Consider the following 15,810-nt stretch of genomic DNA (forward strand, 5'->3'; position numbering starts at 1 on the left):
TAAAAACAACTTTTTTGTTACGTGCAAAATAAAAATAAATGTTTGCTGAAATAATATAAAATGTATAAAAACTTAAACGTATTTATTTCAACATTTCTCATTCATTTAACTTGAAATACTAAAATAACTAAAACTGAAATAAACTATATGGACACATATTTAAAGACACACACACACAACAAAATCAATAAAACTAACTAAAATAAAAAACAAATGTAATATAATAATGATAAATATAACAGTATATCAATGATACTAAAATACCACTGTAGACAAGAAGACACACACAGGCTGTGAGAAAACAAACAAATGTAGACAGGCTAGAAAAAATAAAAAAAACTTTTATAATCATTAACTAAAACTAAAACCATAATAAATAAATAAACACTTGGGCCTGGTTTCTCAGACAGGGCTTAGCCTAAGCCAGGATTAAACCTTAGTTCAATTAGGATTTTTAAGTAGCTTTTTGGTGGTGGTTGAGGAGATTCCCCCTTCAATATGTAAGCGCTTTGAGTGCCCAGAAAAGCGCTATATAAATGTAAGGAATTAATTAATTAATTAATTAATTTTATAAACGTACACCAGAAAAAACATCACTGGTGTGCATCTTGAGACAAAACAGTGGCACTGATTTATTTTAAGGTATGTCAGTTCGAGTTGCTTTCAGTTCAAACAGCTCAAACATGCATTTTAGTCTAGACTAGTTTAGGCCTCATCTGTGAAACTGGGGGTTGAAATACTAAAACTCAAAAACTAAATAAACCAAAACTAATAAATAAAATGCGTTTTAAAAAACTATACAGACAAAAAAAAAAAAAAACACCTTAAAGTGAGAACAAAAAATATAAAAATAAAATCTAATGCAAAATATTAAAGGGGACATATCATGAAAATTTGACTTTTTCCATGTTTAAGTGCTATAATTGTGTCTCCGGTGCATCTACCAACCCAGAAAACATGAAAAAGGACAACCCAGTAACTCTGTTTTGGTAAGCCTTGTAGTAGAGTGTTGTTGTCATGCCGTCATTTTACGCCGGACTGCTTCACAAACGAGGGTCAATTCAACACAAAAGATGAACATGACGGCACATGCTAGTGGATGAGTTGAATCAACTCCACAGCAACTACATCAATTTATCCACTAACCATTCAGAAACGTCTAAAAGTTGTAACTTCTTCCTGAGTCTCTCCATCAGTGTCGACTCCGGTTTGAACAATGTAAGGCTGAACACCGTTACTGACAATCCTCATTTTGGCTGCGTGAGATTCTCCAGCTTTGTTGTTGTTGAGCTGTTAAAGCTCCGCCCTCTTCTGGAAAGCAGAGCTCATTTGCATTTAAAGGGACACACACAAAAACTGTGTGTTTTTGCTCACACCCAAATAGGGGAAAATTAGACAAGTTATAATAAAAGATCTGTGGGGGATTTTGAGCTGAAACTTCACAGACATTTTCTTTGTGAAAGTGGCATTATGGGTCACTTTTTAACAAAAACTATAATAGACTAGCATAACAAAATAACACTTAAAAAGGGAGGATGATTTGTCATTGACAATATTATGACAATAACTTCATGAACAATATCTCATATTGCATTGAATTAAAAATAATGGTGAATGTGTATCAGTATAACAGTGCTCAAATATTCAATTAAACAGTTTAATTCCAGCCCTGCGGCACATTAAACACAAACTGTAAATCTCTGCGCTGCATGAACACGTCAGTGTTTTCATTCCAAGGTCACGGGTTCAATTCCCAGGGAATGATTAAATGTATACCTTCAATGCAATGTAAGGCGCTTTTGATAAATGCATCCGACAGAAAATGCAGAAATGTAAGTACTGAGATGTTTCAGATTGTAATACCATAGTGCTTTGATATAGAGTGCATACCATGATACTGAAAGATTTCATATAGCATTCACATAGCTTAAAAGTCACAATAGCAAGACAGCACCTACTAAGACAGATAATGGAAATGTGTATATTTTAGCAATAAGGTACAATAAATCATCTGAATATAAAAGACTGACTTACATCTGTAGAAGACTTATTGCTTTAATAAAGTTACTTCTTATTAGGATAAAAAAAATAATACAAATCTCAAAAAAATGAATTAATTCACAAACTTTTATCCAAACTTACAAACGATTTTAGCTTCTTTTTTGGAATGTTCAGCAACTCAAAAGTCTGGAAGAAGCTTGAAGGACATTATAGAAATGAACAGAAATGTTAAGCATGTGAAGTTTTGAGCTGCTGGACTATAAATACAACTGTTTCATTTCCACAGTGAACGGCTGGAGTTTGTGAAAGAGCAAGAACCTTCCAGACGCAAATCACATGAGCGTCTACAGCAACATCTAGTGTTGACAGAGAGTACCAGACACTTCCAAATATATGATCAGAATAGCATACTGCCATATTACTATTACTGCACTGTATATATAGTATGTATAAACATAGTGTTGTAAGGAGGTCTGGACTGGCTAGGCAGGCAGCAAGAAAAGCAAAAACTCTGAAGTCTCTTGAATTGGCTTTCATTTCTAGTAAGGCATGCACCAAAAAAAAAAAAGAAAAGGTAAAACAGGGGCCATGGAAATCCAACATATAATAAGAAAAAAAAACTTAGAAAACAAAAGAAAGAAACAATAAAGATAACATTTAATACATAACAAAGAAAAGCAAAACGTTGGCTACAGGCCCAACAAACACCATTTTGTTCTCTTGCATGAGATTCTGAAAAGGAAAACCTGGAGTTTCGCTCATTTCAGGGTTAACATACTCAGAGTTTTCACTAAACCCCCTTTCTGAAACTGACCTCGGATGATTACACTGGAGACACAAAATCCTCAGGCTGGCGCAGAAGGATCAAAATAAAGAACGTCTGCAATACTCTAATAACCATTAGGGGGCACTAAAACACCATGTTAATTTCATGGAATACCAATAACTTGACAATCATTAATTTTCCGTTGAATGCAGTTACATGTGACTCTGCAGATGGATATGACCCTTCATAATAATAATTTAGGCCTACAATGAACTCTGTTAGAGAGCAACATATGATCATTTATCTGTTAAATAAAATAACTTACTCACCTGTTGAGTAATAAAAACTCCATCATCTCTGCGTCGTTTCCGCTAACAAAAAAGTTAGCATTCATAGTGTAGGCTACACTGTAAAAAAAATCCCAGTAAAATTTACGGTAAAAAACCGGCAGCTGTGGTTGCAAGAACTTTACCGTAAAAAATACAGTAGCAACGTAAAAAAAAATCTGTTAAATTTACGGTAAAATAACGTATTTAATTAACTGATATAATGTTAATTTACCAACCCAATGAAGTACTAATATCTGTTTTGTATCTTTATAATACACTGACAGTCACCAAACACAGTGGTGATAAGAGTCACATGATGAATCAAAGTTCATCACAAGCAGCTTTTCCACAAGCTGAGAAGGACAACACTAACATATAGAAGGTGCACACAGTGTCATTCACACACACACACTAAACACCATCATGGTAACATGCATGAAATTTTAAAAATGCAATAAACATTAATTTAACAACATTAGATGTAACATAAAACCCTAATGTACATAACTGATTAGAAAAAAATGAGAAAAACTAAGAAGAAACAGAGTTATTTCAACGAAAATATATCAAATGTGAAGTGTCACGCAGGGAATTGTGGGAATGTCAATTTACGGTTTTTCACTGTAAATTTTACAATGAATTGTTATTTTTCACTTCCAAAAACTGTGAATTTAACGGTATTTTACCGTAAAATTACATTAAATGTACCGTTAGATCTATTACAGTTATTCACTGTATATAGTACGGAAACTTTCTGTAAACCAATTGACAGTTTTTCACTGCAGCATTTTTACAGTCTTTTACTGTTAAAATCACGGTCATTTTTTACAGTGTACTATTTAAATGTACTAAATTGCAACTTCAACATTAGCATTAAAGTATTTTAGTTTACCATAAATGCTTGTCAGTCACTACATTCGGCAATACATTTTAATCATATTTCAAAGACAATAAAAGTGATTATATAAAAAATACATATACATACTGTATGTATTTCTTACTTAAGAGGGTGAAAACATTCTTAATTTTATCTAATTGCATTTAATATAAATTAAAACTATAATACATTTTCCTTTAATTGTAAATGACATGCAATTGAACATTACATTCAGTTCACACTTAGATATAAACAGTTGCAAGAAAAAGTATGTGAACCACTTGCAGAATCTGTGAAAATGTTAATAATTTTAATTAAATAAGAGAGATCATACAAAATGCATGTTATTTTTTGTTTAGTACTGTCCTGAGTAAGATATTTTACATAAAAGATGTTTGCATTTAGTTCACAAGACAAAACAATAGCTGAATTTATTAAAATAACCCCATTCAAAAGTATGTGAACCCTTGATTCTCAATGCTGTGTGTGGTCACCTGATGATCCACGACTGTTTTTATGTTTTGTGATGGTTGTTCATGAGTCTCTTGTTTGTTCTGAGCAGTTAAACTGAGCTCTGTTCTTCAGAAAAATCCTCCAGATCCTGCAGATTCTTCAGTTTTCAAGCATTTTTGCATATTTGAACCCTTTACCGCAGCGGCTGAATGATTTTGAGATCCGTCTTTTCACACTGAGGACAATTGAGGGACTCAAACACAACTATTAAAAAAGGTTCAAACATTCACTGATGCTCCAGAAGGAAACACGATGCATTAAGAGCCGGGGGGTGAAAACTTTTGAATTCAAATGTCAAGGTAAATTGTAATTAATTTTTCTGCCGGGAAACATGCAAGTATCTTCTGTTGGTTCCGAAGGGCAGTACTAAATGAACAACAATGATATTTAAACAAAACAAGAAAAATTGGAAATCTTCATCCTGTTCAAACGTTTTCACCCCCCGACTCTTAATGCATCTTAATGCAAGTGGTTCACATACTTTTTTTGCAACTGTATATATTTAAGTATATTATTTACATAAAAAGTACTCTTTTTAAAAGTATGCTGAAATATGCTTCTTTTTCCACAAGGAGTATTACATCTGAAGACATTACATTTTGAAACAAGCCAAAACTCAAAAGCAAGAACAGGACGTGAAGATGATTCATTTGCAGATACTTTTATTATGTGTTTATTTATGACTGGTCACTAAATCTACAGACTTTATACAGTTGGGAAGTTAGAGCTGTATCAGCTCACATTATTAAATCAACAGGTGTGTAAAATCATATAACACTGGCGACGAGACACATAAAAAGGAAGACTGAGGCCATTTCCTGCATCATAAGGTTAAAGTTCACATGAGCCGACGCTGGGCCTGTAATCCGCCTCCTTTATTAGCTCTTTCCAAGGAAGAAAGACAAAGAAATAACTGATAAAAGGCCAGCTCAGTCTCCATTTGAAGGAGGGAATGAGAGAAACACAGTACAATAAATTATAATAAATATTTGGAAAATGCAAACTCAAAAACAACCAGTCTTCTGCTTGAAAAATAATCATTTCATAACAATTCATTGTAGTTCTGCATTTAAGGTCAACATGAAACCCCTTTTACTTCCAAAAATGTGACGTATTTCAGAGTGCAACAGAATATTAAAGAAAAATTCAAGAAAAATGAGGTATTTTATCCACCAGGAATTGATTGGATGATGATGATGCTGATGATGTGTGTCAAAAGTTAAGAAAAGAAAAGAAAAGTTGTTTCAGAGGTGGAGAAAGTTGTTTAATTTTGATGAAAAATGATTTGGACTAACATGCATCAACAAATCATTGAAAATCAGAACAGGAACATGTATTAAGAAAGTTCATGTTGACTTTAAAGGATGCAGAAGGATTCATTACAAACAATCGAAACTTTGCAAATGTGCAACACGCACAGAAAATGGTGCAACTCCTTATAAAAACAGAGCCAAAAAGTAATAAATAACAAAATAAATATGCAACGAATATTAAATAAATAGCATCACCGAATAAATAGAATAACATGAATAAATATGCTCAAAAAGACGTGTGCGTGTATATTTTTGCAGCCTGGTTTCAGGTAAGTGCACCTACACTAGAGACGGGGGTTAAAAACAACAGAGAGTTCAGATAATAACTGTACAACACAAAGCTCTAACCGTATTTATATGCACTAAACACAGCCAAAATAGAAGTGGAATACTGTATATAATAAGAAATATCACATCTCCAAAATGGACTCGCATTATAGGTGCATCAGATATGGATTTTCCAAAGAGATCCGAGAGTAAAGGAGGGCAGGAGAGAGACTTACACCCAGACACGCAGCCTCTCCTCTGCATCATGCCAAGCTTTTCCACGTACAAAGCCTTTATATAATCCGGTATATAACTTGGAATATACAGTGCATAGTTTACAGCCAAAACTTGCAGCGGAAATATTCAAACGAAAACATCCTGACATACAGTCATTATAATACAACTTCAACAAAAAAAAAGATGCGTTCTTTAAATAATTAATGGGTGAATCTCAAAAACACACAAAATTTTTTTAAACAAAATAACAAACCTGTCAACCCAAAGTAAAAAAATAAATAAATAAATAAACAAACAAACAATTATATTTGCATAATAAAGAAAATGAAGTATGTCTAACCCTCTGGTGCTCATCGCGTGGCAGACAAAAAATGACAGAATTTTTCCTTTTTTTATTTCAATTAATTGAATGTACTATATTTTAGTTTGATAATGTTTTTCATTTAATATCTTGTATTTTTGAGGGGATTTGTAGTACTAAATTATATTTATGCAGCAGTTATAATCCGTTTATTCATTTTTTGAGCACAGACTTCAGTTTATTTTTTAAAGAAGACACTTGAAGTGAAAAAAGTAAACTTAAAAAAGTTATAGAAGTCTGTTTATTGTTATGAAAACTGCACAAAAATACTGTAATAATACTAAAAATACAAAAAAAAAAATCAAAGCCATAAAACTAATCAAGTTGTGTTCCAAATTTGAGGTTGATATCTCAAAAAATGAGCTTTCAGTAAGATTTTGTTTGGGCGCAGTACCAAACGTTTCCACTAGATGAAATTCGTTTCCCTTTAATTTCCAAAGTGGCCATTTTTGATGGCAAGGAGCACAAGTGTGACTCATTTTTTTCAGGACAGTTTATCCTTTTTTGTGTGTGCATTCACATATCAAGTGCCAAAACCTTTAAAAAGTTTTGTACCATTCCAAAGTAAAAAAAAAAAAAAAAATCGAAATAAACAAAAAGTGCAATTCTTTGGTCAAAAACAACCAAAGAGCACCAGAGGGATAATTTAAATCACCCAATTGTCAATATCCTAAATAAAAAATGGTTATAAAAAATGTCGTTATGAAAAAGTCTACATTCACAAAATCTTTATGGTGCTTAATTACTTTGTACAACATTTAATTTCTTGTTTCTATATGAGCTGGAAATTTCTTTATGAGATTCACCCAAATCATAAGCTACTGTAAAGTCGAATAGTTTGTTCTTGCTTTCGTTCATCTTCAGTGTAGGAATATAATCACCAACCCAAACCCAGTTTTTTGGTTATTTTTGCAGCGTGGAAGAATTTCAGGGAAAAAAAGTGCTCATCTTATCTTTGTTCTTCAGGCCTTTTAGTCTTTAAATAGAGACACTGGATCTATTTGTAACATTGAATATGTTAAATACAAAAATGCTGACAACATCAGTATCTCTGTGCATCATAAGTGTGTGTCAGCATCTCACAGGGTATGACGTGTAGTCGGCTGGTTTTAATCTGTACAGACCGGCTGTATTTTATAATGTCACCTCAGATACCTTTGCAGTTATTTCCAAATTCACTCCCTAAAAATGTTTTGTCGACACTGCACACAAATCCGCTCTTCTGTCATTTCTCATCCAGTGTCGAGATCAGATGTGTTTGTTCAGACAGTGTATTTAATATTTAATGTATCTACATAATTTGTATAGTGATAACATTATTATTAGTATAATTATGAGTCATTGTGGAAAGAAAGGGCGGAAAAATCAGATTTGATGCACTTTCTTCAAAAAATGGATTGAGTGGATTTGAATCGGATTCACACACACACACACACACACACACACACAAAAGGATTTTCGCTTTATGAACAAAGCATATGTTAAGGGTGAAGTGTGTCATTTCTGCACCACTAAACATAACTGTAAAAATAACAAGCGAGATAATAACAGTGATGCTTTGCTTCAAAGAGCACCAGTAATGACCAGAAGGTTTCCCAAACGCTCCCGCTGTTTGCCATTGGTCAAACAAACAGAAGGTCCCACCCCAAACTCCTGCCATTGGTTGAGCTTGTCAGGATCCATATATAAACAGATCTATGTTGTGACAGAGACTCTCTGTATTAAACTGGGACACAAGAAAGTATTTTAACATTGAAAAAAAAAAATAAAAAAAAAAATAAAAAATAAATAAATAAAAAAAAATTTGGTCTTGTTTTTCAGTACAAATATCTAAACATTCTGAAATCAAGATACATTTACTTGAGAAGCGAATGACTTAAAACAAATTTTTGCTCAAAAAAGGGGGAAAAAAACTGTAAATGGGGTCATTGTGAAAATGAAGAATGGAAAAATCTGATTTTATGTATTTTCTTGCTGTTCAAAACTACAAGAAATGGACTGAGTGAAAAAAAAGAAATACACTTATTTTTAATTAATTATATTTTTTTCCAGTTTTACTCTATATTTTACATTATAAATACAGTATTTTTTATCAATTGATCAAAAAGTTTTTGCTTAAACCAAAAAAAGAAAAAAAAGGGGGGGGGGTTTGAAAAAATAATCTTGATTTCCCTTTGAATTAAGTTTATTTTTCTTACCACGTTGGCAGATATTTTTTCTTGTTTCAAAGGTGACCTATAATGCCACTTTCACAAGATGTAATATAAGTCTCTGGTGTCTCCAGAATGTGTCTGTGAAGTTTCAGCTCAAAATCCCCCACAGATCATTTATTATAGCTTGTCAAATTTGCCCCTATTTGGGTGTGAGCAAAAACACGCTTTTGTGTGTGTCCCTTTAAATGCAAATGAGCTGCTGCTCCCCGCCCCTTTCCAGAAGAGGGCGGAGCTTTAACAGCTCAACAACAACAAAGCTGGAGAATCTCACGCAGCCAAAATGAATAAACGGTGTTCGCCTTACATTGTTCAAACCGGAGTCGACACTGATGGAGAGACTCAGAAGAGTTACAACTTTTAGATGTTTCTGAATGGTTAGTGGATAAATTGATGAGTTGCTGTGGAGTTGATTCAACTCATCCACTACATGTGCTCATGTTCACTTTTGTGTTGAATTGACCCTCGTTTGTGAAAGGCCGGTGTAAAATGACGGCAGACAACAACACTCTACTACAACAACTCTTCCTCTTCTCTAAAGCAGCCCAACATGACCCCGCCCCCTTTGTTGTGTATTCTCGGGGGCGGGTTTATGTAAATTTTAGGGTTAGTGATGTCACCAACCCGGGAAGAAGCTCGTCGTAGTCCCTACCAGCCGTTCATTTTGATACTTTTTTCAGGAAACATTTCATATTTATTTCATTTGACCTTCTCAAGTAAATGTATTTAAGAATGTTTTGGTACTGGAAAACAACACAGAAATGCTAAAAAAAAAAAAAAAAAAAAAAAATACCCTCTTCACCTTTAACGTATTATTTTTGTTCAGTTTTAAATCTTTCCAGTGTTACTCCACCTCAACATTTTATGGACCGTCCTGTCAGCCGGAAACCCTGATACCCGCTGCATTTTTTCCGCACGTCATATAGTGATTTTCTTCAGCACAGATCCTGCGGTAGAAAGGTGTCCTGCACAGTTGAGATGTTCTTAGTCTCCTGGTCTTTGACTTTCCCCCTCCGTACCTTCAGTCGCTCTCAGAATCCGGGGCTCTCGTAGCTGCTTTGGCTGTAGTAACTGTGCGCGGGGCTCGGGCTCCTGGAGCGGCTCCTGCTGCGGCTGCGACTGCGGCTGCTGTAACTGCTGTAGCTGCGGCTGCGACTGCGACTAGAACTGCTGTAGCTGCTCGCGGAGCTGGAAGAGGACGGGCTCGGTCGGTAGTATGGGATGGGCCGCTTTCGTGCGCTGCAGAAAAGACGGAACGGAGAGATTATATAATACAGGCACATGATAACATAAAAATGAAAAAATCCTAAGCACTTGAACACCACTTTGACCACTCAATAACATCAAATATGTGCTGTTCCATCACTTTGCAATCTAGTTTGTAATGTAATATCAGTTATTACTTATATTGTCTTAAATGGTAGCTAGTTTCTTGCTGGTCCAAGGTGATCTACCAACTCTAACTATCTTAACCAAGACGGTTTATCAGGTTAATCTCACTCTCACCAGCAGATCAATCAAAAACATATGGGTTTTCAATCTTTTAGACATCTTGAGCAAGAGATCTGCATCCTAAAATTTAAAGGTGCCCTAGAACCAGTTTTTAAAAGATGTAATATAAGTCTAAGGTGTCCCCTGAATGTGTCTGTGAAGTTTCAGCTCAAAATACCCCATAGATTTTTTTTAATTCATTTTTTTAACTGCCTATTTTGGGGCATCATTAACTATGCACCGATTCAGCGCGCGGCCCCTTTAAATCACACGCTCCCCGCCCCCTGAGCTCTCGACTATAATATATTGCATAAACAAAGTTCACACAGCTAATATAACTCTCAAAATGGATCTTTACAAAGTGTTCGTCATGCATACTGCATGCATGCATCGGATCATGTGAGTATAGTATTTATTTGGATGTTTACATTTGATTCTGAATGAGTTTGATGGTGCTCCGTGGCTAAAGCTAACATTACACACTGTTGGAGAGATTTATAAAGAATGAAGTTGTGTTTATGAATTATACAGACTGCAAGTGTTTAAAAATGAAAATAGCGACGGCTCTTGTCTCCGTGAATACAGTAAGAAACGATGGTAACTTTAACCACATTTAACAGTACATTAGCAACATGCTAACGAAACATTTAGAAAGACAATTTACAAATATCACTAAAAATATCATGTCAGTTATTATTGCTCCATCTGCCATTTTTCGCTATTGTTCTTGCTTGCTTACCTAGTCTGATGATTCAGCTGTGCACAGATCCAGACGTTAATACTGGCTGCCCTTGAGTAATGCCTTGAACATGGGCTGGCATATGCAAATATTGGGGGCGTACATATTAATGATCCCGACTGTTACGTTGAGATTCGCCTGTTCTTCGGAGGTCTTTTAAACAAATGAGATTTACATAAGAAGGAGGAAACAATGGAGTTTGAGACTCACTGTATGTCATTTCCATGTACTGAACTCTTGTTATTCAACTATGCCGAGGAAAATTCAATTTTTGATTCTAGGGCACCTTTAAAATGCAACTGTTATCTTTTTTTTTTTTTTTACCTGATTTAACCCACAAAAATTAATTTTGTTGGTATAAAGTAATGTATTTTGGTTCATTCTGCAATATTAAATAATATTTTTCACTTGAATAAAACCAGTTAATTTAATTTTCATTCAATAAATTATAATTTTTAGGTGACCCATTTTTTTAGTGTACTTTCTTATATAAAAACCCAATTTATACTGTGAAAAATTAATATTATAAATATGTTTAAAATCATATTTGGAAAATATTTACTTGCAATACAATCCTGTCTCGTTTCCCCTGTCTTATGTTTAAGGACTGTTATTTTGAAGTGTATTTTTGTTCCTATTTTTCCTGCTGTTTGACTTCCTGTGTTTTTTTAATTAATTCATTTTTATTTATTTGTTTGTTTGTTTGTACATGTTTTACACTTATTTAGACCAGCTTTTATTAACTTATGACCATAAATGGCCACATTGGACCAGCTAAAAACCATGCAAAACCATCAATAGCAGCTTTCAGCTTTAGTATATTCCAGCAAGGTCATCACAAAACATTGTAATTTCAGTCTGAACTTTAATAAACATATAATCATGTAGTGGTCAAAGCGTTGTAAGTGTCGGCGTGCTGCAGCGATGATTAGTTTCTGTAAGAGAAAATGTCTGAAAGAGGACGTTCAGCTTTGGTTAGTGAGTGTTAACCACACGCTAATTCTGCGGTAGCATCATGTATTCAGACTATAAATGGAAATGCACACCATGGGCTCCGTCTTCAAAGAGAAACATTAGTTTTTATAGTATGTTAGACACACATTCACACTCCAGTAGCATTAAGCATCTGCAGTAAGCAGCTGTTAGCGAGAACTGTATTCCTGTGAGGTTAGCCGAGGAGACTAAAGCGAAAAAGAGATATTTGACTCGGACTGTACCAAGAGACTCTGAACCTAGTGTGCTGCCTACATATAGTATTTTAAGGCTGTTCTAAGACACCTAATTTTACAGATACTGCAACTTCAGTGAAGGAGACAAAAGCATAGAATATATTAGGGGTGTAACGGTACACAAAACTCACGGCTCGGAAAGTAACTTTTTTTTTATTGTTAAACAGTGGTTTACTGAACAAGTTGTGTTTTTGTCTTTAAATATATTAAATTAAATTATAACTAAAAGTTTCTTAAGGATAAAAAAAGTATCTCTGCTAATGCTATAAACTATGTAGGGAGCCCTTACTTGAACATTATGCTACTATAATATTAAAGGTTAACAACTGAGCCCAAACTATTAGCCTAAATTCAACTGAATTAAATTTATTTTTAGATAAAATTATCAACACCCAAATAACAAATTGTATGCAAACATGTAAGCTGCACATAAGGCAGTTTTTGCATTAACTTCTAAATGTTTTTACTCCCAATTGGTTGTTGAAATATAATCATTTCTACACAGTGGCTGTCATTTTCACAACAGATTTATTTAAACATACATTAAATAGCCTAATCAGGACATCACTAAAAGGTTAAGTAAAATATAATGAATATGTAGGCTAATATAGTGCATATATTAAGCGAAAGAGTTAATTTCTCTAGCGAACTAACAAACTTTGGACACTGAATGGCTTTTCTGAGGTAAATGCTACATGACATATTGTTTACAAGCTTTCATTGATGTCTTTCCGTTGAAATACTGATTACACGAGGTATGACCGTTTCAGTAAGTTGTACTGTATCTTTCAACATACCTTCAGATGTTCATTCATGTTTATTCTGTAACTAGTATCAAAGAGGAAGAGATGATCGCGTTCACTCGAGCTTCCGGTTGCACTAGAGCGCCTGTACAGTGATCCGTCACGCCGCATCAAAACACGTCAAAACAACATTTTCTGTTTGAATTTCATGATTTTATGGACAGAATTTGAAGGATGACACTTTGTTTCTTATCGAAAGTAACAAAATTTTGAAATTTTTCAAGTTCAAATCCACCAACGTTAATCCACTAACTCCTGACTGCTTTGTCGGACAAAATGGCGGATTCGGCATTATGATTGGTTAGATCGCCTGTCAATCAAACTCCCTGTGAAGGATCAATTGTGTTGAATGTGCACTTGTAGTGAACATCAAATATTTAAAAAAAAAGTATATTTAAAAAGTAACTACTTGCAGACAATATAATAATAATTAAATAAATGCCACTTAAGTGTACTTAAAGAGAGTCACTTTGTAATACTGTCAGATAAAAAAGAAAGTTTTGTCATATTGACTAACAATATGACAAAATCGTGATTAATCGTTTTGACAGCACTATATTTTAAATGTTTTAAATGTACTAAATCTTCATGATTACAAATGTGAAATTACAAATATGTTTAAAACATGTCATGCAAGTTTCAATAGAAATGACATTAAAGTATATTTTAATTTACCATAAATGCTTGTAGTACTCTTTAATCATATATAAAAAAAAAAAAAAAGAATTATGAAATTACATATAAAGATGTACTTAGGTGTGTCAAAAAAGCACTCTTAATTTAAACTAACTGCATTTAATATAAATTTAAACTATAATATATTTTCATTTAATTTCATTTAACTGAAAACGTCACATTTATTCATTAAAAGTATATTATTTCTGTAATAAGTACTCTTTTTAAAAGTAGTGTACTACAGTGGCCAGAATGCATTGCTACAAGCAACAGGGAATGAAATCTGCTGTATCCAAAATGTTGATTATAATTATTCTTAGAAGTAAACACTGAAACACTGATAAAATATCTCAATACAACAATGTATTTTCATGCTCACATTGTCAGCTTAACATCAAAATCTACTGAAGTCAGTTGTGAACAGTGAACAGCGCTGTTTGTCGATGTTTTTCAGTATGTACTTAAGTATTTTTTAGTCAACATGTATCTGGATGGTTGGTTTCACTGAGCTCATCGCAGTGCATTCTGGTCTCTAAGTCAGTGACCTGTGTAGGACTGTTAGTGTTAGTCTGTGAAAAGGCCTGAAAGAACTCGCAGAGTGAGTGAGTGAGACAGAAGGTAAAGAGAGACAGATATAGTGAGGAGGGGCAGTTGTACTCTTGTGATGCTGCAAACCAGGAGCAAACCAGGGGGTCCTGATGCATGGCAACGGTTACCACGGTAACCATGCCTGCAGATCAGCATCATTCTGGTGTGATGTCGCCATGGAAAACCTTCATACAGGAGAGAGTGAACACACCTGACAGATCAGAGCTCAGATGAAGAATAGGATGTCTTTCCCATTAATGCAGAAAACATGTGAGATCATTCACTCAAGTACGCACTGGGCTCAAAATGTCCATACTGGAAAGCAGAAAATAGTGATTAAAACAAAATGAGGACAAGCCAAATATTGAAGTTCAACTCAAATTCTTATGCTGATAATTTAATTTCTAATGAAAAGTTTTTGTATTAAGACTTCTGTATGTTTGTACCTCATTGTAGGTCAAAGTCAGTTGTATTTTTTTTTTTTAGCAGAGGTAAAATAAGCAGTACAGAAATGATGCAGTGCACAGACAGGCCTGCAGGTGTCAGTGTTTCTTTAATTTTTCTTGCCCTGTGCCAGTGTTGTTATTGTGAACTAAAACTATTTAAAATCATTTTTGTTAAACTGAAACAAATCTGAAATACATTAAAACTTAAAAAACTTAAACAAAAATTTTAAAATTGAATGGCTAAAATTACTAAAACTAAAAACTGAAATAAAAATAAACTAAATAAAAAATATAAAAAATGAATAAAATCACAATAGCACATAACAAAACAACTAAAACATCAACTTAAAATTGAAATGAAAATGAAAAAAAAATAATAATAAATTAATTAAAAATAATAAATACTAAAATGGTATATAAATAATACTGGTCTGTGCATTTATTTGCTTTGTATTCCACATACTAAAGAGAAAATGTGCATATTTCTTATTCCTCTTTCAGGTGGTTCTGATTAAGGAGATCTATTCATATTTATGGACACTTTTTGGAGCCAATCACCAAAGCTGTACATGTCATGTGACTACAGGAAAATCACATCTCGCCAACTGTCCTGCTGTAAAAAACATACATCCATTTCATGCTTGAAACTTTTGAGGCTTTCAAAAAAAAAAAAAAAGGAAACACATCTACTGTAATATAATGAAATATTCACTCGAAATATGCTTTATAAAAACAAATTTTATCAGAATACATGCTTTATTTCCCTAGACAGTGTAGTTATAGACATCTACCAGCAGGGGAAACCAGGAGTCAGACCTGAAAACTAGACTGCATTTGAGTCCACTTTTTTATGCCCTTCCCTCCGTCTCGTTCACTCGGATGTACTTCCTTGCTTACATTGCATGGTCCAATTTGTCACTACACCGGAACCCTTGCAATTGGATTAAATGGAGCCCTTGATTATG

General features: G+C 33.8%; 1 protein-coding gene across 2 annotated transcripts in view; it reads right to left on the reverse strand.

Moving 5' to 3' along the window:
- Positions 1–9,560: 9,560 nt before the first annotated feature.
- The window catches only part of srrm3 (serine/arginine repetitive matrix 3), a 109,340-nt gene continuing 103,090 nt past the window's right edge, over positions 9,561–15,810 (reverse strand). For both annotated transcript variants that reach the window (XM_048186828.1, XM_048186827.1), the window contains one exon: positions 9,561–10,113. In XM_048186828.1, the coding sequence (XP_048042785.1) occupies positions 9,906–10,113 (208 nt within the window). In that variant the 3' untranslated portion in view covers positions 9,561–9,905. The remainder of the gene's footprint in view (positions 10,114–15,810) is intronic.

Source organism: Megalobrama amblycephala, linkage group LG4 (genome assembly GCF_018812025.1).
Source record: "Megalobrama amblycephala isolate DHTTF-2021 linkage group LG4, ASM1881202v1, whole genome shotgun sequence".
Lineage (NCBI taxonomy): Eukaryota > Metazoa > Chordata > Actinopteri > Cypriniformes > Xenocyprididae > Megalobrama > Megalobrama amblycephala.